This window comes from Ostrea edulis, chromosome 5, assembly GCF_947568905.1.
Source record: "Ostrea edulis chromosome 5, xbOstEdul1.1, whole genome shotgun sequence".
Taxonomy (NCBI): Eukaryota; Metazoa; Mollusca; class Bivalvia; order Ostreida; family Ostreidae; genus Ostrea; species Ostrea edulis.
In genome coordinates this window covers 48683580-48707798 of record NC_079168.1, presented here as the reverse complement: position 1 = coordinate 48707798, position 24219 = coordinate 48683580, and the positions used below count along the sequence as shown (strand labels likewise).

Here is a 24219-nt window from a genome sequence, read left to right as displayed (position 1 = left end):
CAGAAGAGCTGTGATTCAGACGTTGCATGTGTACATGAAATACACGAATAATGTGCAGGTGTTACTAAAAGCTATTGTTCAACATGGCTTGGAAAATGACGATCCTCGTGTTCGAAAGGAGACTGTTATTTCATTACCAATGCTGTTCACTCCAGGAGTTCCAGAGAGAAAACTTCTTTGGAAATCACACAGTCGTTGGCAAAGAAACTCCTGGATAACTCGGTGGAGGACAATATCCGTGAGTGTGCATTAACAACAATGGAAAAAATCAAGAACTTGGTAGGAGAAAGGGAGTTTGGTGTTTACATTCATAAATTGTCAACTCCTTTGAGGCGGGTATTATTGTCAATTAACTGGCATGGAATTGGAAACAGTTTCTGATGGGTACAGCTCAACAGCAAGTACTCCCCGTAGTTCAAAACCTCCATTTTCCAAGTCTCCAAAGGTGGCTGACTCAGTTGCAAATGGGCCTCCAAACACAAGTCGAGCTCTGTATGTGGAATCATTTGAGTTTGGCATCATTCCTAGTCATGTTATGAAGCAGATTGGTGATCAGGAGAATTTTAAACTGCGTGCTCAAGGAGTAGAGGAGCTAAAGAACTTGGTGAAGGACTTGCAATCAAATGATGTGACAAGCAATCTTATGCCACATATGATGCCTTTCATAAGTTTTCTAAGCAATTGCTGGATGATTCAAACTTTAAAATTACAACAGTGACGTTAGAAATTTTAAACATTTTAGTGAAAAGTTGGGACAAAATGTTAAGCTGTTTCTGAAACCATTATCCTCAACTTTGGAAAGCGAATGGGTGATAACAAAATTGTTGTTCGTCAAGCTGTGAAGAGGGTAGCAATTAAAATGATGCAAAGCTATCAGCCCAAACCAGTACTAACTGTGATATTTGATAACATCCATCATAAAAATTCCAGAGTAAGACTTGATACTGTGAACATTATCATAGCAGCCCTCCTCACTTTTCCCAGTTATGACTTTGATCTTCCCAGAATATGCCAAGTAGTGCACCAGCTCTCTGTGACAGCAAGAGGCAAGTGAGGCAAGCAACATTAGAGTGCTTATCTGTGATAGCTCAAGCCATGGGACAGGGTCGTCTCCAACCCCTTGTCCATGCAGTGGATGGAGTTGAACTCAGTGCTGAGGGCGAGGGGGTAATGGCTGCAGTGCAGGGCTCGCTTAGCAAGACGCCAGCTCCCCAAACTGAACCACGAAGGGCTGGTCGAATATGCAATGCCTATCCCATCCTCAGCACAAAGCCGCACAGGAATCATGCTCATGGAGCAGATGTGGACTGGATCCTAGCTGTAGGAAATAGTGGATCAGCAAGACATATTTCTCGGTCTGATACATTGGAAATAGAGTCAGTAACTTCTTCAGCTCGATCACACCAGCAGTGAGCACTATGGAAAATGGGACACCTGGACCAAGCAGGACGATTCAAAAGTGCAAGCATGAGAAGCAACTTTCCCTGGGAAGATGAGAGAGATGCAAGAGAGAAAAGAAACCAGCAAGTAAGTAAAAGAAAAGTGTCATGAGAGCAACTGTCTGCTTAGAATATAGTTTATAGAAATATTTACAGTATCATTTTAAACACACACATATATGTATATATATACACCTTATCCAATCGGATCACGCGCTCGTCCTTTTCCGTAACCGGTAAGAAGACACTGACGAGGATTGGCACAAGAATTGCATCAAATCGATGCATTTCTTCGCCGGAAGCGTGCCTGTTGAGGAGGTTAAAGAGCTAGTTCTAACCGAATCCCTATATAAAGCGTTATTTATATTTTTGTCACAGATTCAGTTTTGGTATCATTAACGTCTTATTCACTCATCATCATCATCATCGGCATTTTGATTAACGTGCAGGATTAGGTGCATCTTCCACAGCAGTGGGCTCCCTTCCAGGTAACTGGCTTGCTGCACACATGGCAGACCTAACATTTGACTTCCAGGCATCTCTACCCAATGGGTTGACATCACGAAGTCCCCACTCGCGCTGGTCTTTTTCTAACTGTGCTTTCCAGGTCATCTTTGGTCTCCCTGGTTGTCGTCCTTCCTCTTTTTTCATATTAAAGACATTATTGATTGCCCCACTGGATCTAGCAACGTGCTCAAACCAGCGTAGCCTCTTCTCCCGCAGGATAGCATCGAGGTCATCAATCCCAAGTCATGCCAGTAGCTCACTCAAATACATAAACATATAAGTGGAAAATGATAGTGGTAAAATACCTTAGATGTGTATGGTATCTTGGATGCATTTGAAAGCTCGCGTTTCATATTGTAACATACGACTGTGACGTCACAGTTGCATTTGTGTACACATGGCAACAGACTTTGATGGCGTCGATTCACATACGATATTCATTTGCAGTTATGGAAATAGCTGAGTAGTTACGATTGATACCTTATCCTGCCTCTGATAAAAATCTTGAAATTTCCTTGGCTGAAACCAATACTACACACAACGATGTTATGCCTCTTACAAACCTATATATTGCCAATATGCCCCTTACACGTGGTTTATTGACATCGTGTTCTATGACATCGTGAGAATATGTACACTCTGTCACTGGAAAGCAGTCGGCGCATATTATGACGTCATAGCTAGGTATACGAAAACATTGAATTTACAGTTTGTTGAAAAACTTGTTTATCCCGTTCTTGATATCTTTGCTAGCCAAAGATATACAATCCACTCCGCTTCTTTACAACCCTTGGCTGCATTAGCACGATTTTTATGACAACAATTTCCTGCATATCATTGGGTGCAGGCCAAGTCCCTAGCTGCAATAATGTAGCCCTATCCAATTTTTTTTTAATTCTGACGTTTTCGGGATAGGGCTACAATTCCATAGGATCTCCGTAATGGTGCAAAATAATTTTATGAATAACCGATAATAAACTCTGTGTATTAGTCCCAAATGTTGTTAACACCAAAAGGAGTACCAACTTTGTGCTCGGGTATGTCTAATAAAGGTGTTTTTCATTAAATACAATGTACAGCATGCAAAATTCTTCGTCTGCTCCGCCATGCTTGTTATCACGAGATCTCGTAGGTGGATCTAATGAAAAACCTAAACATTGACAATCAGCGTGAAAATGCAGTTACTCGAGCCACTTCGACAAAGAAAGGAAAATCATATTGTTGCAGAAAGAATTTACACTCTGCTGTTCGGTTTTTAACTTGATATTAAATTCAAACCTTTTCAATACCGACGAAATAGCTTTCGCCTCCATACTTGTCCATTGATGTAAATACTACCTTATATGGCGTATGCAAATGACTTGACAATCGGAAGTTGAAACTTCAGTACATCAAACATGGCGCACAAGTATGAATCGAGAAATTGGAATTTATCGAAATTGTTGAAAACGGTAGAATAGAGCTTCACAAATCTTAAGTTGCAGGTTGTAAATTTATATATTGACTAAGAAACATAGAATATCATTTTATTTACGTAAAGAAAGTCAGGAAATGTTTAGAATGAGCGCAAATGTTGCGGGAGTGAATCACTCCCGCATTTGCACCATTACGGAGATCCTAAGGAGTTGTAGCCCTCTCCCTAAAAAAAAAAAAAAAAAAAAAAAAAAAAAAAATCAGAGAGGGCTACATTATTGCAGCTAGCCAAGTCCCCAGCATCTATATTCAGATAGCATGTTTCATTTTACCATGTGCACTGTAGCTCGTTAAAAAAAATATTGGTACATATCAGAGAGCTGCAGATGCACCCCTTATAAAAACCTTTCAGAACTTTAATTCTTATTTACATAGCTAGTCTATAATACATCTTGTACCCACCCAAGCGTTCAACAGAATACTGAACACACCTCCATCATAGAAGTGCTGATATCTCGGAACTTGCATATTAAGTTTTCTTTTACTGATTTTACTTTGGGAATTTGAAGATGCCATTGAATTAATTATTGTCTTGAATACTGAATCAGACAAAGGTAGCAATGCACGAAATATACATGCTGAAAAAAATATGTAATACATTTAGACCCAGGTACATAAGTGCATGTTGTCTAGTGATGATAAAAACATAATTCATAAATTATTTTAAACTTTGATAAGAAAAGACGACAATGTACAAGGTGATGTAAATACGTGGCTTTTTTCAAACAGTAGATCTACTATTATAGCTTGACAGTGATTTTTTATGGCCCATTTTGGGTCCGAATTTCGGCCCTTTCCCCTCCTAAAAATTGTCCATTTTTTTTCAATTTAGCTTGCATTTTTCCCAATAATAGAAATATGAAAGGAAAACGTATTTGAAAAAAATAAACATTCGATGTGAATTATATACATAAGACTTAACAAAGAGTTATATGGGAATGATGATTTGGATAGAATAGTTGAAAATTTTAGAAGGTTAAACAAAATTAGATGTGTAAAATAAAGATAATATAATGTTTGATATGATTTTAAAACTTATTTACGATAGAATAGATTTTTCCCAATTTGTCTGTAAATGTCGACAATTTTTCCCAATTTGAAAGCTACAGGACCCTTGTTAAAAATGTAGAAAAATCAATGCTTGATATTTCATTTGTTCATCATTTAAAAACTCATTTATGTAACAACTACAGCTTGATAAATAAACTCAATGGGGCTGAGTCTACATACATGTATAACCCAATATAAATGCCATCAAAAATTTTTTAAATATCATTTGAATACTTTTTATACGCCTGTCTTAAGACGGGACGTATTATGGTATGGCGTTCATGTCCGTCCATCTGTTAGCTTTTTCGTGTCCGACCCGTAACTTAAATACTACAAGGCCTAGAATCATCAAACTTTGTCTGTAGATACATCTTGGGTAGAAGGTGTGTCGCACATTAAAACCAGGTCACTGTGACTTTTCATTAAGAAGATATCCGTCTGTCCGTCCGTCTGTTAGCTTTTTTTGTGTCCGACCCGTAACTTAAATACTACAAGGCCTAGAATCATCAAACTTTGTCTGTAGATACATCTTGGGTAGAAGGTGTGTCGCACATTAAAACCAGGTCACTGTGACTTTTCATTAAGAAGATATCCGTCTGTCCGTCCGTCTGTTAGCTTTTTCGTGTCCGACCCGTAACTTAAATACTACAAGGCCTAGAATCATCAAACTTTGTCTGTAGATACATCTTGGGTAGAAGGTGTGTCGCACATTAAAACCAGGTTACTGTGACTTAAACTTGTCCGGCTCATAACTTGAAAACTATTAGACCTAGAATCACCAAAATTGGTCAACTAATGCATCTTAGGTAGAAGGTGTGTCGCATCCTACTTTAAGGTCACTGTGACATTTAATTAAGTTGATATAAAAAAAAAAATGTTTTAATGGGTACAATCTATACTGTTAACAATATGTGACGGGCGTATCATGTGCCGTGGCGGTGCACTTTATTTGAAAAGAGAATACCAGATGTGCCGGGGATGCATGGAAATGTAAAATAGTATTCAGTTTTCGATAAACCTAAAACTAGGTTATTAAGATTAAACAATATACAACCAACTAATCATTCTGTTTGCCATGTGCAACAGCCATGGTCAATTAACAAGCCAATTCTGTATGTTTGATATAGTAATGGTCTATGTAAGTATTCTGTTTTGGGGTTTTGAAATCGACACATCGTTGATATGCTGGTAGTCTAGGTCACATATATGCTTGACATAACCTATGCCAAGCATCTGCTTTGCACAAGACATGAATAATTATCATGGTTAGTATAACATTCTATTGAAAGGTTTAGTATATATATATAACATTTAAAATGAAAATGTTTTGGGGGGAAAAATTTGGTCGTCATGTGGGAAAGCCGATTTTTAATTTAAATCATTATACAGTGTTGGACACTAAGTTTTTTACTCAACTAGTCCAAAGGACTAGTAAATCTTGTAATTTACTAGTCCTGATGATTGGTGACTAGTCCGGCTGCTGAAGGCAGGCGGCCGAGTTGCGAAGCAACGAGGAGGGAGAGTGCGGGAGGGGATTGCCCCCTCCTACAGGGGTATTAAATTTTCAAAATCTAGATGCAAAATTATGCATTTCCAGTAAAAAATTTTAGACAAACAAATAAAAAATTTTATACCCGAATTCAGCTTCTATTTTTACTGATTCTGACATTAAACCACCAGAAAAAATATTTTACTGTTTCAATTTTATTAAGAGTTCACATCAAGTCCATGAACATTTTATATGCTTTGTTAGAAAGTTCCTGAACATCTCATTTCACTGACGCTCCCTAAAAACCGTAGTCTTGGTAGCCAGACACTCTGCTTTCTCCGTAAACCACTGTATCTCTGCTCGTCGGAGATTTGAGGAGACAGCCAAGTGTCTGGTTGAACAAGACTATAAAAACCGCCACATTTTATTCAGTGTTTAGTGTATGCTTGAATCATTGTGTCATTTAATAACTATAATTCTAAGCGCAGAAGTGACACGGTTACGATTAGACAGCTCGATGAAAAATTAGTCCATTGTGTATTTACAACGATATGAAACAGAAACGAAAGGAGAAAGACTTCGACAATTATTTAATTGTATAGGGTTCTAGATTTTTAGTAGTCCAGCGGACTACTTATTAATGATATTCTGATAGTCCGGGACAAAATTTACTAGCCTCGGGCTACCAGACTAGCGTTAGTGTCGAACCCTGTTATATGTTGCCCTGATTGGTAACACCCTAAAATATAAGACTTGAAAGTCACTTATTTAAGTTTCATTTTGTAAACAAATTGGCAAATAAGAATTTATGTATAGCAATTAGGGATTGAAAATGATGCAGCTGCTTATCAGATAGCTATGAGGAAATCCCCCCCCCCCCCCCCCCCCCCCATGAATTAAATTATTAGATTAAGAGAATTTGTTATTAAGAAAGAGTTAAATGTATTGCATATTTAAGCAATTAAAATATTGGAAACAATGTTTACATAATTGAACAACTTCAATCATAGTAATTCTCAATAAAAACACTGCACAATAAACACAAGGTTATGGTATTCGATAGCTGTATTGCTATGAGGATGTCACAATAGATATTGTATTAATTATGAGATCTAGGATATATCATATTGGTCTTTTAGTGTTATTGTACATAAGACTCCTTAATCATACAACTTCAAAGAATTTACATGTAGTTCAAACAAATTTGGTTATTTGTACTTGCTTGAATTTCAAAACTTGCACAACACTTATTTGGAAAGAAGATAGCAAAATAAAGTTACATAGGTTGGTTGAGGCATATCTTGATAATGTTGGAAGATTTTGTTAGCATGTCCTTGTTCTAGTAAATGTAGCTTTCTTTCAAATAGAAATTTTTATATTTACAGTGTTTATAATTATGTATATATTGTTTTCCCTCTGTATACACAGGACATTAGACCCTTCATTGCCCTAGTGATCCTTGAGAGAAATTTACATATGTATATATATAAGAACAGTTTGTTTATCATGTGGGTGTTGGTGACTTCCAGATTCAGAATCCACAGCCTAGCTGCAATAAACTTATCAAATATGAATAATATTACAGTGTATATATGTACACAGTCATGTGGCTCATGTATATCGTATATAAGTCATAAATATTGTTTGTCCTTTGATTTATGAACTTGAAGCTAAATAAGATATATTAAAATCATAAAAAGTGTAAGATTATAAAAGAAAGGAATTAAGACTTTTAAGAGAAACTTGTGTAATTTGTGTACCTTCAAAGAGAAGTTTTGCTGTAATTTCCAATTCAGTGTACAATTTTGTCAGTTTCTAAGACAGCAAAAGAAGTCCCAATGTCACTATTTCATTTTTTAAATATTTTTTTATATATAAAACAATGGGTATGTATGCCGAAATATCTTGCTTTTAGGGAACTTGTAATTGAAATGGTAATCTGTTGGGTTAAACAAATTTCAATTCACAATAACATATAATATTCTCAGAATTTAAACTCTCTTCTTGTCTTGCTAAACTTCCAACACCTTTCTGAATGTTTGGGAAACTTTTATTTTACAGCTAAGGTTTAAAAAGTCTTTACAGGTGATCTAGCAAAGTTTCACACAAACATTTAAAAGTTTTATTCTTGTATTTGCAAATTCCCAAGGATTTAATGGTATAAAATGGTATGAAGAGGGATTTCGAACAGGTTTTACAGGGAATTCCTGCATAAAACTGCTTAAAATATTGTACATACATGCCTATTAATGGTGCCCTGTGAAGTTTTTATACAAAGATTAAGAAACATCATATTACATGTTTGCACCTATTAGAAAAGATCATTTTGGATTGTTGTTGTGTTGATCTATGGAACCTAATCAAGTGTGCAAACTTATGAAGGAAAAAAAAGGAGTTCAGACAAGCACATAGGCAAATTTACAACTATTTTCTTATTTGACAAAAGGGTTCAACATTCTGTAATATTATGATTAAAGAGCTAATCTATTCTTAATGTTTAGACACTATGTCAGAGCAAAATGTAGGAGGGATGAAATCACATAGGTGCCAAAAGCATTGTGTCTCAGCCTTGTGGTGCCCCTAACTATGTAAATGTTTGACTTACAGGTAAAAGTTGATTAAATGGCCCTCATTATCTAAATTTAAAGTCATCTATCAAATTTTTGGATGTTTTATTGGATGCCAAACTTGGAAATGAACTAAAAATGATCAAAATTATTGATAATATTAAAAGATGCAAAGAGGAGGTCGCTAACATGCAGTTGTATGTTGACTAATTGATTTTGAAGATTTAATTTTTAGATATAAAATGAAATAAAATTTGGTACATCTAATAGGATTTTTATTCCTATTCAATTTCTTTTTTCAAAATTTCATTTTAGCTTATCAAAATGTATTTCATAAGCATAGAATAAGAGAGGATGGAAATTAAGGGTCAGTTTAAATCTGCTGACAATGAAATGTGTCCATAACTTAGTAGATACACCTGATATTATTTAAACAGTTGTACTGCATAAGAACTTAAGATTATTAAATTTAAAAGAGTGCATGCATGCCACTTAATTTACATGTATGTGGTCCAAGAGCTTTATTCGCTTGCATTCAACGCAGACTTATTGTGCTCTCAGATGACTCAGTGTGCATCGTATGACATGGGATAGTGCCTTGCTTTCAGAGGTTAAAATTTGGGAACATGTGTATTGGTTTTATTAGCTCACCTGAGTTTTAAAAAATTGCTCACCTTTTTTCTGTCATCTGTCTGTCCTTTTGTTTATCTGTTTGTAAGCTGTTCACATTTTCATCACTTGGCCAATTTCAATCAAACTTGGTACAAATCATCCTTGGATGAAGGGAATTCAAGTTTGAAAATGTGAGAGTGGAGGTAATCAAGAAAAGGCAAAAATAGGGCAGGGTTATTTAAAAGTTTTCTCAAGAACCACTGGGCCAGAAATGTTGAAATTTACATGAAAGCATTCAGACAGAGCAGATTAAAGTTTGTTCAAATCATGGCTCCTGGGTGTAGGATGGGGCTACAATAGGGGATCAAAGTTTTATGTGTGAATATATAGGAAGAATATTTAAAAGTCTTCTTGTCAAGAAACATCGGGCTAGAAAAGTTGAAATTTATGTAAAAGCTTCCTGATGTAGAGTTGATTCAAGTCAAATTGTTCAAATTGGAAGGGTGGAGTTATAATACAAGGGTCAAATCTTTAGATGCAGAAATACATGTATAGGAAAAGTCTTTAAAAATCTTCTCAGGAACCACTCGCCCAGTATTAGGAAATTTTGCATGTAAGTTTCCAGACTTGCAGTAAATTTTCAAGTTGTTCAAATCATGGGGATAGGATGGGGCCACAATAGGGGATCAAAGTTCTATATGTGAACATATAGGAAAAATATTTAGAAATGTTCTCGAGAACCGATGGTCCAGAAAAGTTGAAAATTACATGAAAGCTTCCTGACATAGAATAGATTCAAGTTTGTTCAAATCAATGCTCCTGGATGTAGGATGGGGTCACCATAGGAGATCAAGGTTTTACATGCAAATATATAGGAAAAATATTTCAGTATCTTCTCAAGAAAAACAGGATCATGATTTGTCATTTTAATATGCGAGCATCCCTAAGTAGTGCAGATTCAAGTTTGCTCTCTGATGTAGGAATGGAGCCATAACAAGGAATCAAAGTTTTACATGGGAATATATAGGGGGAAATCTTTAAAAATCATCATCTCAACAACAGCAGGGCCATGATAAGTCATAATATGAAGTATCTTTAGGTAGTTCAAATTGAAAGTTTGTTCAATTCAGGGGCCTGGGGGTAGGATAGGACCATAGTAGATCAAAGTTTTATATGGGAATACACTGGAAATCAATTTAAACAATTTCTTTTCAAGAATAGCTGGGCCACACTAAATCGGATCCAAATGCAAATGTTCCCAAGTTGTGTGGATTCAAGTTTTTTGTTGACGTCACTGCAACTATAGCCGGGGACAAATTGTTTTGTTCTGTCTGTCTGTATGAAACTTTAACCTCATATTTTAATGGCGAGTGATGGGCTCTCATATTTTATCTGCACATTCCTGGTGACAAGACCTTATTTTGGTACCTAAGTTCAGTGTGGCACCAGGTTCAAGAATGAAACTCGAGCCTTCTGAAGCGAGTGCCTTAATAAATAGGCTACCATCGACCTAGTAATGAGTATTATATTACAGAGCCACATTACAGAGACCAGGGAAAACCCCCAGAAATGTTTTTCTCATGATATCATGCTAAAATGATCAATGTTTTTGAGAAAGAACTAGTGAGATCTTTTGCTTTAAGTGGTTGGCATACTTAATCATTGTAAATGGACACATATTTTTTTTTTATTAGGGATTTTAAGTTTACTTGTACATTTAAAATATATGGGGAGCTTTTGAGGGATTTGGGAAATGTACAAGTCTTTTGGAATTCTTAATCACCATTTCATATAATTTGTTACTGATACATCAATTTTAGCTCAAGTGAGCTTTTTGAATCAAAGTTTGTCTAACATTTGTCATCTTTAGTGGCATCGTTGTTAACTTTTCACATAATTAACATCTTGGAAACTAACAACTCAATTTCAATCAAACATGGCACAAATCATTCTTAATTTGATAAAGGGAATTAAAGTTTGTTCAAAGGAAGGGCCACATCCTCTTCAAAAAGAGAGATATTAGATTGATAATAATGAAAAATACAATGTTTTATTTTTAAAAATCTTCACAAGAACCGCTAGGCCAATTTTAACCAAACTTTGCATAAAGTATCCTTGGGTGAAGTGAATTCATGTGTGTTCAAATGAAGAGCCACACTCTTTTTGAAGGGGAGATAGTTTCTCAAAAACCACCAGGCCAATTTCAACCAAACTTGGCACAAAATATGTCCTTGGGTGAAACATGGACTCAAGTTTGTTCAAATTAAGGACCATACTCCATTTAAAGGCTGGATAAACTGCAGAATCATAATTTAAAAATTGGACATTGTGATTTTAGTATAATTGTCAAAAATCACGGGGCCAAATTTAGCAGCAAGCATTATTATAAGGCCTTCACCGGCAATGGTGATATCTCCATATGAGTGAAACATTTTTGACGGGAATGTTAAACAATATACAACCAAACTAAAGCATATTTAGGTGTTAGCGGTAAATATTAGATCGAATTCAAATATTAATGGATTTCAAAAACCAGGAATGACTAACAGTATTAAGATTATACAACATGCAGATGATTGTACTCTTCCTCTTAAAGATGAAACCTCTCTAGAACATTCTTTAAAAGTCATAGCAAAATTCAGCAATGTTTCGGGTATGTATTTAAATATGTCAAAAACAGAATGTATATTAACGGGTCCTCACAAATATCATTATAAACAAATTAGAAATGTTAACGTAAACAATGATAGCATAAAAACTCTTGGAATTTATATAGGACACAACAAAGAAATATGTTATAAAAACAATTGGACAAAAATTGTAGATGACTTAGAAAAACTGTTTGAATCATGGAAAAAAAGAAAACTAACCATTTTTGGTAAAGTTTGTGTCATCAATAGCCTAGCAATATCAAAGATTATATATGTTGGATCAGTTCTGAGCTTTCCAAATGAAGAAGTAATTAAGAAATTTCAAAGTTTGTTATATAACTATATATGGAACAAAAGAGATAGAATTAAAAGAAATACACAGATTGGAAATGTCCTAAAGGGAGGCATTGGAATTGTCGATGTATCTTTGAAATTAAAATCCATAAAAGTATCTTGGATAAACAGGATTTCAAGCGAGAGAAACTCTCTATTCTTTTTTGTAGATAGTTTGTGCAAAGAAAGAGACTTTGATTTTGAATATCTATGTAAAACAAATATTACGAAATCAAATGATTATCAAATAATGGAACATTTTCCTCTATTCTACAAGGAAATGCTTGTATTTTTCAACGAATGTAAAAAAAAAATAAAAAACAATTTTATCTGAATGCATTATTGAAAGAACCGTTGTGGTGTAATAAAAATTTTATGTACAAAAACAAGCCAATATTTTTTCATAATTGGCTGAGGAGCGGTTTTAAATTTTTGAATGATATTGTAAATGAAAATGGCATAAAACCTTTGGAATGGTTTGATGACAAACTTATATGTAAAAAAAACTGGATGTGTGAATATATGATTATAAAAACAGTTATAACAAAAACCTTCAAAAGTTATGAATATTCAAATATACGATACGAAAACATTTTTCATGGGAGTACATCATGCGATTTATTATGTAAAGGACATGTTAAAGTGTGTGATATCAATTCAAAGTTGATTTACGAAATTCTTTGTCATGAAAAATTTATACCTCCATTACACCAAACATATTACGGAAAGGTTTTTGAAATAACAAAAACGGCTTGGAAATCTATTTATGAACAAAAAATCTTATCCATAAGAGACAGAAGTATATCAGAATTTAATTATAAATTATTAAATAATCTATTGTGTAACAGAGAATTGCTGAAGAAATGGAAGATAGTAGAAAATGATTTTTGTGTCTTTTGCAGAGATGCTAAAGAAAACAATGAACATCTTATCTTAAAATGTAAAAATGTTTCTCATATATGGGACATTGTTAAACAAATTTTAAAATTTGATATATCGTGGAAAACAATTGTGATAGGATTTTACTATGAAAACAATGAAAAGACACTCTTTTTGAATAGCATAATATCTCTTATTGCCTGTAAAATATACAAGTATAAAATGTATTGTAGATTAGATAACAAAGACGAAAAACCTCAAGAAATATGTAACCACATAAAAAGTAAATTGAATTTTTATACAGAAGTGTACACAAAAATTCAGGATAAAAAATATGCTAAAGTTATGAAAGCAATTAAAGACAAATTGTAATTTATACACCTTTGCAGGTATGACTTTTTATAATATGAAACCTGACAAATATCTGTCTATGCACATTTTTAACTATGTTACAATGTGAGTTTATTTTGAACAATTTGAATTGATTACAAACAACTATATTTCTATATCAAATAAAATTTTGTAATAAACCTTTTATATACTGGTATTTTGCAAAAAGTTCCCACTATGAGGAGGGGTCCTGTCCTCCTATAGTGCTGCCATGGGGGTTGTGATATGAACTTTTGAATTGTTAACCCCGCATATGGCAGTTTCAGGTTCTTTATGTACATAATTATATTGTTGTGTTGTTGGTTTTTCCGTAAAAATAAGAACCTTTTTTGCCATAACATGTTAATAAATTTTGTTATATAACAGTATATTATATGTGTGTGTGTTTGTATGTATGCATATATGTTTGTGTTTTCTATATGTAGAAATTTATATGATAAATTTATATATATGTATATGTATGCCTATATACATCTAATCCAAGGGGCCCCTGGCACCCTAGGTAAAGATTATAAGGGGGTCTCTGCGGAGACTTTACCCCGAAATAGTAATGTATTTTGGAATTAAAGACTGATATATGTGAAAAAAAAAAAAAAAGAATCCAAAAAAAAAAAAAAGCATATTTAGGTGAAGGGCTTTAATACCGTATAAGTGGGATTTAAGACACAGATTTAGCAATTTTCCCATAAAGATTGGTATATGTATTTAGCGAGTTTATAGTTTCAAGAAAGATAACTATTACCAACGATTGGAATAAATTGTTAGCAATATTCAATTTTAGCGATCTCAGCACCCTCGCTAATAATGCCAAAATTAAATCCTCACTGAAAATTCTGCATATACTGTATTAGACCATGCCATTTTTCAAGGGGAGACAAACTGTAATTATGAAATGGTGAAAATAAAGTAGGCTTAATTAAAAGTTAAAAATCTTAACTTGAAGCACTTGATCTAGAATTTCAAAACTTTGGCAGAAGCATCATCATATAGTATAGATTCTACATGTAGTTGTTGGAGCTGACTACAAAGTTTGCTGAAACATTGGGATACCTGACATTTAAAACTTCTGAAACAGTAAGTCTACATCATGTTAACAAGCATAAATTCTATGGAGGATATCAACTCATTCAATGAAATATTTTTATTGACACATGTCATATTACATGTATAAATAAAGTATTATTACAAAAAGTACATACATTTGTATCCTTAATTTTCATTTTATGCAATAAGGAGTTTGTTGATATGATTTTGTGGTCTTACATTGATGCATTTTGAATGCAAGTTTGAAGAATGCCAGGATGATTTGTTTTTGGTGAAGCTTATAAGAGTATCTCTGCATAAGACATTTTACTCTGATTATCTTTAAGTGAAGAACTTCATAAGTGTGATTCAGTAGGAGGTTAGATTTAACACTGGAATATGTAATAGAATTCTAGAAAAATCTTCATAACAATTGGTCAAATTAGTACACAAACACAGTGTTCGAAATTGGTTTAAAACTTGGTATAGACCACAGGTCTATGCCAAAACAAGATGACATAGACCTAGCTCATCGAATTGGCATAGACCGCAACATTGAAAAAAAAAAACCCACAAATTTAAAACATTGCTATTTACTAATAATGTACTTAAAAAGCATATTTGCTTTCCATTTCCATAACTTACTACAATGTCCTTTTTTACTTATAACGTTTTTCAGACGTCGACTTTGGGATAACTATATTGCTTTAAACCTAGAAAATTGACATAGACAGTTTGGTCTATCTCGATTACAATTGGCATTTAGACCGGTGTCATTTGACATAGACTCAGTTTATTGGTCTATGGTTAATTTCGAACACTGCACAAACATCCCCCTGTAGTGTAGTTTTGAGTTTGTTCACACCATGCTCCATGGAGACACAATAGAGGATCAAAGTTTTACATAGGGATATTTATGATTTATGAAAATTCTTTTAAAATCTTCTTGATAACCAAATGTACAGTCGATTTGATATGCATTTATTAAATTATAGACTGCCACTATCCTGGAATCAGACTGGGTCCGCAGTAGGGTTTTAAGACTCACCTCTTACTTCCTGTTCATGCACAGGATGAATATATATGAATTATATTTCTTAAACTGAATTATGATGCTCTAAAATTGGTATACCTCAGAAATTAAAGATTCAAGATCGCTATGAAAATTTTGTAAGGCTGCAATGGGTACTCGAATTAACTGAAAACCGCGGATCATGTTGTTTGCGTCCGGTGATATATGAAAATAACATGTATAAGCACCATTAGACCTAAGCAAGGACCTCTTGTTTGAGAAAATATTTAAATTTTTACTTCATGCCTCTGAAATCAAAGATGATAAGGGAATAATTCATTGTGTGCAATATGTCTAAAAATAAAAATACTTGACAAACTGAAATGTCAAGGTCAAAGCTTTGCAACTTGTAAAGATGAGTCAAGGACAAATTATCTATGATTGAATATTACTGTGCTTTGGGGCATAATTGTGTTTCACAGCTTGTTTCCTTTTTCATCTTTAAGCACAAGGAAGCTTGCAGAATATTGTACATAACTTAAGCATGAGAGCAACTATATGTATACTGTGTATAGTTAGGTTACTTCACTTTCATGTTTGTTTTCTTGTCGAACATTATAAGTCATTCATTTACTAATGAGAATGCAGAAGTGGTAGGAATGAAGAATTTCCATTTTCGAAGCATTTTATTGAACATGTGCTTGCATGCCTATTTTTTCTTATTTAATTATTATGTTAGGTAATTTTACATTCCATGTGAAAAATTCAAAGTGTATAATGATTTTGTGGGGCAGAAATTAGAACTCTACTATTGGGACAAAATCCAACAAATGCCTCCCTGTTGAGCACATCTTTTTAGCCGAGTTGCAATGAAATTGAACATGATTCATAATATGGTGAATGGCATCAACATTTCACTTTTTTGTATCTATAGTACTGTACAAGCTTTACCATTGAAACTTTACATTTTCAGACTTGAACTTCATGATAATACTATCCACAAAGTTTAAAGGATTTATTTATGTGTGTAATATATAAATTGCATTCTGCCCCATTACAGTAAGAATTTTTCACACATATTGAGATGTCACCAGATGTAGGTGAAGTGCCACAAATTTTTTATTAACTCGGGGCTGCAGTGAGAGTTCTTTGACATGTATAAACCCATAACTTTTACTTTTATTGATAGTGCTTGGCAACGGAGCTGTAAGTCGCTACCTATTTTTAGCCGAGTTGCAACGAAGTTGAACTCATCTATTGGTTTGGTGATGCGGGCGGGTGGGTTGGCGGGCGGTTGGGCGTCAACAATTGGTTTCCGGATGATAACTCGAAAAGTTTACAATCTAATCAAAGAAATTTTGATATATTGTTGGGTACCAGGTAAGGAAGACCCCTATTGATTTTGGAGAAAATAGGTCAAAGGTCAAGGTCACAGTGACCGAAAATAGATTTAAAATTCCAAAAAATTTTGGTTTCCGGAGGATAACTCGAAATTTTTTAATTTGAATCAAATGAAACTTAAATATATTGTTGGATACCAGCAAAGCAAGGCTCCTATTGATTTTGGAGAACAAAGGTCAAGGTCACAGTGACCGAAAATAGATTGAAAACTTCAGACAAATATGGTTTCTGGACAGTAACTCGAAAAGTTTAAAACTGAAATTAGTTCTTCACAATTATAAATATGCCACATCATTCCTGACTTTACAATGTATCCCATGTAACTCGGCTCATGCACCCCTGGGTGCATATATTGATTTTTTTGTCTTAGGTATGATGTGGCCAAAGTATTAAGATTGAAGCTCATATCCCAAAGTGAATGCTCCAATTACTTACCTACTACAACAGATCAGGTTTAGGGAGTAATGGTGCTGTCATGGTTAACTGAAAAGTCGGTTAACATACCACAATAAAAACATGTTTGGTTCAGTGTGTATTTTCTGGATTTCGGTTCGGTTTTGTTTACATTTTACCATATCCCATTTTGTTTGGTACACGTTCTATTATTGGTTCGATATTGTTATCAGTGTTATTCTAAGCAATAAAATTCCATGTAACATCGGTAGTTGTAAAACGAAACATGACGATATGTTGATAGAAACTGCAAGGGTGGGAATACTTAATTTTCTAGGAAAAGGAGAATCAAAAGTTATTTACAAAGCCACCACAGTCTGCAAACTGCAAGTTGAAGGATCGTTGTAGCTCTGTGGTAGAGCATTTGCTTCGTGAGCGGGTGGATGCGAGTTAGATCCCCATCACTCAAACCCGAGACATAAATATAGGTGGTGATTGCTTCTTCGCCAAACCTTCGGCATTTAGTCATGAGAGTCACGGATCTTTTTGATATGACTTTTAAAAATTGATGCCCCATGTCGCAGTAGGCGTACACACATTAAAGAATTCTTACTGCTACGACCGTTTAATTACAAGCGCCATGCATAGGTCTAAATTTGCGGTACCTCTATCATAAAAGCTCATGAGAATTTATGTTACCTGTTGTATTGTACATAATGTTGACTTTAAATGAATATTACTTACTTATTGATTATAGTGTTTTCTTGAATAAAATGTATTAGAAACTGATGCTAGCATTTGTATGGAAAAATAAATACTTCAGGGTCCACATTATTGAAATCATTAAATTACTTTGATTTATCACACAAAATAAAACCAAACCAAGAACCGAGGTTTTGTTTCCTGAACTGAACCGATCTGAACAATGTCTGAATCGTGACAGCCCTAGGGAGTATGTAAGAAGCACCATGTCTGTCCATTGGCCATAACTTTGTGATGGAAAGAACTTGGTACAAAGGTTCATTGTGGCCAGATGGTATATCATGGCCTTAAACTAAAATTCATTTGATGAAGTAGAGTAGCAGAAATTTTTGTCCAGGTCATAACTTTATGAAGAAGATCTTGGCACAATCCATTACTGATTGCCAGATGGTCTTTCGAGACACTGACCTATTTGGTCCAGTTTAAAGTCTATTATAATCATAATTTGGTCCATAGATATGAATTTCAGGCATTGTTGAAGTTTGTATGTCATCCTTATTTTCAAATAAGTATATGCAAATGCCCTCTTTCTCTTTTCATTTTTTTTGGATAAGTTAATATACAAAATGTTTGCACCTATAGTAGTACAGTCTGTTGATAAGGGATTTATCTCAGCAAGTTGACAAGGGAAGATGATAGTCATAGATCTTTTGAATAAACAATTGGTCACTGGTAGATTTGGATAGAAATGATTGCGTTATGCATACTGTCTTTTAAAAAATTGTTTGTTATAGTCAATGTGAATTCTTAATGACAGTTACAAATTTTAGAGCAAATAATGTGTATTCAAGGTAAGGTAAAAGTGGCTGGCTCAAGAGCTGTTAAAAATGTTCCAGTTTTATTGAATGTCTAGTATTATAATACATGCCAAGTAGTCTCTTTCCAAATTCTTGTGTTTACTTGAGGTCAGCCATAAACACAAAGGACTTAAATTTATTGTACACTAATCTGGACTTGGATGCCTGCCCAGTGTTCTTTACACATTTTACCAGCATGTTAAATTCATGAAATTTAAATGAATGAATGTTTGTTTTAAGTTATATTGGTTTGAATACTTTTAGAACATTAGTGTGATAAAAAAAAAAAAAAGAATGTGTCTAACTGAGACAGACAATATGTATACACTTTCTGTACTGTGGGCCAGACTGTGTAAATTGAATGAGATGTACTGGTCACAAAGTGCTATTAGAGGGTCTCTGCTGCAGTGATTATTCTGATAGTCCTTAAAGCTAAAAATAACATGACTTTAACTTCTTTCATAAAGATTGAAGACTTCTTCATATCACCTATAATGTTAAATCTGAAAAGGGGAGGGGGGGGGGGGGGGGGTAACTGTAAGGTGTCGCATTATCATTTGAACTTTATCAACTTCTCCTCCAAAAGAGAATGGGCATTTTTCATCAGATTTACTCTAGAGCATCTTTTGGGTAAAGGGGATTCAAATAATTTCATGATTACTGCAACCCATGGGTTACATGTAGTTTCAGTTTTAAACAGTTATTTTCTATCAAGTTTGGGATTAAACAATTTTTTTTATAAAGTCTCCTTTGCAACTCTTGAAATTTTGCAGTCATACATTTTATAAAATGGACATATATTGAAATTTTCATGACCACAACTCTATAATTGATTTCCAAGTGTTGTCTAATATTGTGTGTATTATATCACTACCAGTGTTATTTATTATGACGTCACAAAGGACAATATACTTATGTCGTGATATGTTGATGTTACTTAAGCAATTGTATTTCATTTTATAATGTTAATTAACTTTCTGAAGAGGCATTAAAGCCGAAAGCGCTAACAGTGAAATGTTATTCGAGTTTTGTGTTTCTTATTATTGGATGTATTGACTGTATCAAATACTGGATTCTTTTTAAAAACTATATATATATATATATATATATGTTTGTAAAAAGAAATTATTATTTTTAAATTAGAAGATTAGCCCTCCCCCTTAATTCTTTTATATAGTGCAAGTACATGTATATGTAATTGGTATTTGTCTTACATATGCCAAATAATAGGTGAGCTTTGGTGTTATTGATATACATTTTTTGAGATCTGTACTAATATTTCTTTGTGAACAATTTGAGTTACCTTATTATCTGCACTTTATCATGGGTGTTACTGGCATGCAGTACATATAATTTCCACTGAATTCACTTTAAGGAGAATCCTTTGAATTATTTGATTAAATATAATAGCATAAACTGATTATTGATATCGGTTACAATAGTATTTTATCAATATATTGCTGGATAGGATCAGCTGTCAATTTAATGCATACAATGAATGAATTTGATGCATATAATGAACTCTAGGGACATTACCCTAGTATAGCTTGGTGCTTATAAAACACTGGTGTGTTTCTGAAACTTTCTCAAACCCAGTGTCAATAATATCAGCATGAAATGTGTATGTTTTTAATTATTGTACAGTGCAGTGAGGAATCTTAGGAGGATTTTTCTGCTTTGAAAATTTCAACAATAAATGTAACTTTGTTTGGTGGTTGGATAAATAAAATCTCCTTTTGATCAGAAAATAAGTACATCTAAAGTGCACCCCTTCCCCTTGAAAAAAATTCTAGGTGTGCCTTGAGAGTAGTTCCTTCTAAATTTTTCTCGAGATGCTTTCATAAAAGAATTATATTAGACCTGTGCGGTTGAAGAGAGAAATTTGAAAATTTGTAAATTTTTGGCAGTTTTTGCCCCACCCCTAAGGTCCTGTCCCATAATGTGAACAAATCAAATCACATCGATGGGAGGCTAAAATTATGATTTAGTAAGGGTTATCTCTCTTTATTAATCATCATTATTTTTAGTAAGAAGATACATGTATAATCAAATTCTAGCTGTTATGAATGTTACTTGATAATTTACTATAAGAGAGATCAGTATGCTTTTTAGTTGTGACATTGACTGTCTTGTTGACCAAATCTATATAATACACTCAATGATGAAAATTATTTTTCAGTCATTTGCTTTTTAAAAAGTGGTTAAAATCTAGGCTATGGTGATGGTTTTTCACATCTTTTCAGTATAGGACCAAAATGCATATTGACAGTATATATAGTGATTTTAAATTAGAAATTCACTTTGAGAGTGTGAATGTTTGGAGAGTGTATAGAATATTGTCCCTGGGAGCTATTGACAAGTATTGAGGAAAAATAGATAATAATAATATCATTGGATTTGTGTCTCAAATTTCATTCCCTCTCAAAATCTGTATAGCATGAAATTTTGTCAATAATGATCAGTGAGTTGTGAAGGAAATTTCTTAAGCTCGGCTTCACTAGGACCCTTTTTAGACGGTGCCCAAACAAATCAGTGCTTTGAAAATGCACCATTTAATTTCAAACAAGTAAAAGAGTATTGATCCATAGAGCTGTCCCAAGAATGCGGTTTCTACAAGAGACCCGATAATTAATGTATGAAAGGGACTAGACATGATCGGAACCAAAAGTTACTGTGTTTTACTGTGGAATGATATTGACTTGTGTACGATGGAATTGTATATACATGGTTAATATAGTGATAAGGATTAAGAAAAAAGCAGGAGAGGGATTTTTAGCTGTATTCTGATTATTCAAGTTTAAGGGATTAGCTGTCAATGGGTGTGATAGACTACGTGCCTGTTTTGACTAAATTTGTCAATCTAGGACCTCCAGTGGGTCAGTTGTTTGAGGTGAGGAGAAGATAAAAATCTTTTTAAATATCTTGTTTGTTGACAATAATCTATGCATTGATGTGATGGCAAGTTATGCAATATTTAGTAATTAATGAAAAAAGCTCTTTAACTTAAGAGGATTCTAGTTCTATCAACAATGCTGTTTATGTGGATGTATTGAAAGATCTTTCTATGCTGTGGATTCAGTTTTTCAATTGACTTAACATCTCAGTTTGCATAGCTGAGGCTTGTGGAATAAAATGAGGTCTTATGCAGTATTCGTGTTTCATTGATTTTCAACTAATGCAATTATGTCAATTGTTTTACATGTTTGTGACTCAGACTTAAAGACATAATGAATATTGGTGTATTATTGATTCTTGGCTAGCCATTTCAATTACAGCATAGTAATCAATGCAGTTGATATGGATAAAAAAATTGTTTCCTGTCTCCAATCAATACTGTATTTATATACTTATGCTGAGTACCCGACCCTTTTATAATGTTCATCTGTATGTAGAATGTTTAATGCCTCTGAAGATGGTTGTTTGAGATGTTGAAAGATGGTATTTGTACATTCTGAATCAAATGTTAAACTATTGTTTTCAGAAATGAAGAATTTTCTGAACGCTCACCAATGACAATATATCCTGTGAGCATGTCCCTGATAACTTCAATATTGTTTGATTTTTTTAAAGCAAATATGTAACTAAAGTGTTTTGAAGGAAGGTAACAGATCTTTTGTGTAAAGGTAATTTGGTGTAAGGATGACCATAAATCAGCTTTGAATAGGAAGTAATTAAAAGGCATTGAAGAAATAAGAAAGAGTTTGAAAATAAATGGAAATTTTGAAATTTGATTGGATTAGGAATCATTTGCTTGCACTGACCCCCCACCAATGGCTTATCTTTTGAAGTGAATAGAAAACAACGGCCATCTACTCAAACGATAATGTTCGACTTGAGAGGCTTCACGTATTGTGTTCTCAGAAGAAAAAATGACAGTTCACAGACGTAAATGAAAATGGGCATTTCAGAGGCTCAATATGAAGTTGTCATGCGAAGCCCACATAGTCCCAAGCTGTTCTTCTCAAGCAGTAATGTGTTTGATAAGTCTTGTCATTGCCATAGACACAATACTTAAGACGCACCACAAATATTGACATGTTTCATCATGGCCTGGTCTACTTTATAGGAACTATTTCTGAGCTTTACCGTTATGAACATTTGTTCTTGAGCAGATGGGAGTGTTAGTCTGTGATTGACTAAATTCAAAAAGAAAGTAAAAGTTTTGACATCAACTTGAGATACATTGTACTAGAAATGAATTTAATGTGTTTATATTTTAAATTAAGACAGACATGATGATTGAAATAAAGAGCCTTTCTGCAGTAAACATTAATGTAGAATGGAATACTAATGTGTTACCTTTTAATAAGAGGGTTTTTAAATTGTATGTCAAGAGTATAAATGATGGCTACCAAAATCATGCAAGGGAAAACTTTAGACCTTAAGATTTATCTTGAACTTTGGCTTTTTAAGATAGTCCAGAAGTTTAAAGAACCAAATTACAAAAGAGAATTGTTGACAAAAATTGTTTGCAAACCGTAAGAAATATGATCGATTCAAGAATTTCAAGATTAATTGATGTTTTAGGAAATACAGAGCAAGTATTGATTTTGATATACTTATGAAACATACAGTTATCGATGGGTTGAGGAGAGCAGTATGATTATTTGAGCCACCAAGGGATGAAAAATTCCCAACAGGAAGCTAAAGGCAATAGGTTGGTCCCAGCGGGCTAGTCATGCAGCTAGTCAGAGCTATGAAAAAAACATCTATAACAATATATACAAATTTGTTTCCCAATATTTTCATTTATTAAACTTTAATTCCACACTCAACTAATGTACTAACTTATCTTGGATTTCTATTGACTTCCTATTCTTGTCTTTGATGTCTTAATTAATGTTTCCAGAGAAACTTTTAATTAATACCTTTACCACTAGCTGTGACTCCACTAGCTGTGGCTATACAGGTAAAAGTCATCAGACTTACTCCCTGTATTCAATAAACCATGAATATTGACCTCAGTGGTTTTTTGAAAATCTCATCAATTTCATGTCTTTCAAACATAAAGAAACGTGTGTATCTATTGGAACATAATGAAATTTGGAAACAGTAGCTGATGTCTGTGACAGATTGACTTCAACTTATCTCCAAAGTGTTGTGGAAGAATCAGTGCTACATCTTGAGAGAGCAATTTGAAAAAGATATAACAGTCGATAATTTTGTCAAAGGGAAACAGTAATATGATATATATATATATATATATATATATATATATATATATATATATATATAAAATCCAAATAGAAATAGTTGATATCATACGGTCAAAATAATTAAATGAAAAAGCAGGAAAATATGCAGTTCCAAAATATACTCAAATCACTAGCACTTTCTGGATTTTAACATCCATCCTCAGGTGAATACAAAGTTGTTTATCTTTAGACATGTCTATTGTGATAAATAAAAAAAATTATATATATATATATATATATATGAAT

At 33.6% G+C, this 24219-nt stretch overlaps 1 protein-coding gene across 15 annotated transcripts in view; it reads left to right on the top strand.

The window, feature by feature from the left end:
* LOC125652825 (TOG array regulator of axonemal microtubules protein 1-like) overlaps positions 1-24219 on the top strand; it is a 44621-nt gene continuing 20402 nt past the window's right edge. For 3 of the 15 annotated variants that reach the window (XM_056164674.1, XM_056164677.1, XM_056164673.1), the window contains exons 1-2: positions 3-1527; positions 14399-14464. In XM_056164674.1, coding sequence (XP_056020649.1) covers positions 1426-1527; positions 14399-14464 — 168 coding nt within the window. In that variant the 5' untranslated portion in view covers positions 3-1425. Of the gene's footprint in view, positions 1528-14398; positions 14465-21357; positions 21669-24219 lie in introns of those variants that run through there. The other 12 variants (XM_056164680.1, XM_056164684.1, XM_048882246.2 and 9 more) reach the window with 8 other exon arrangements.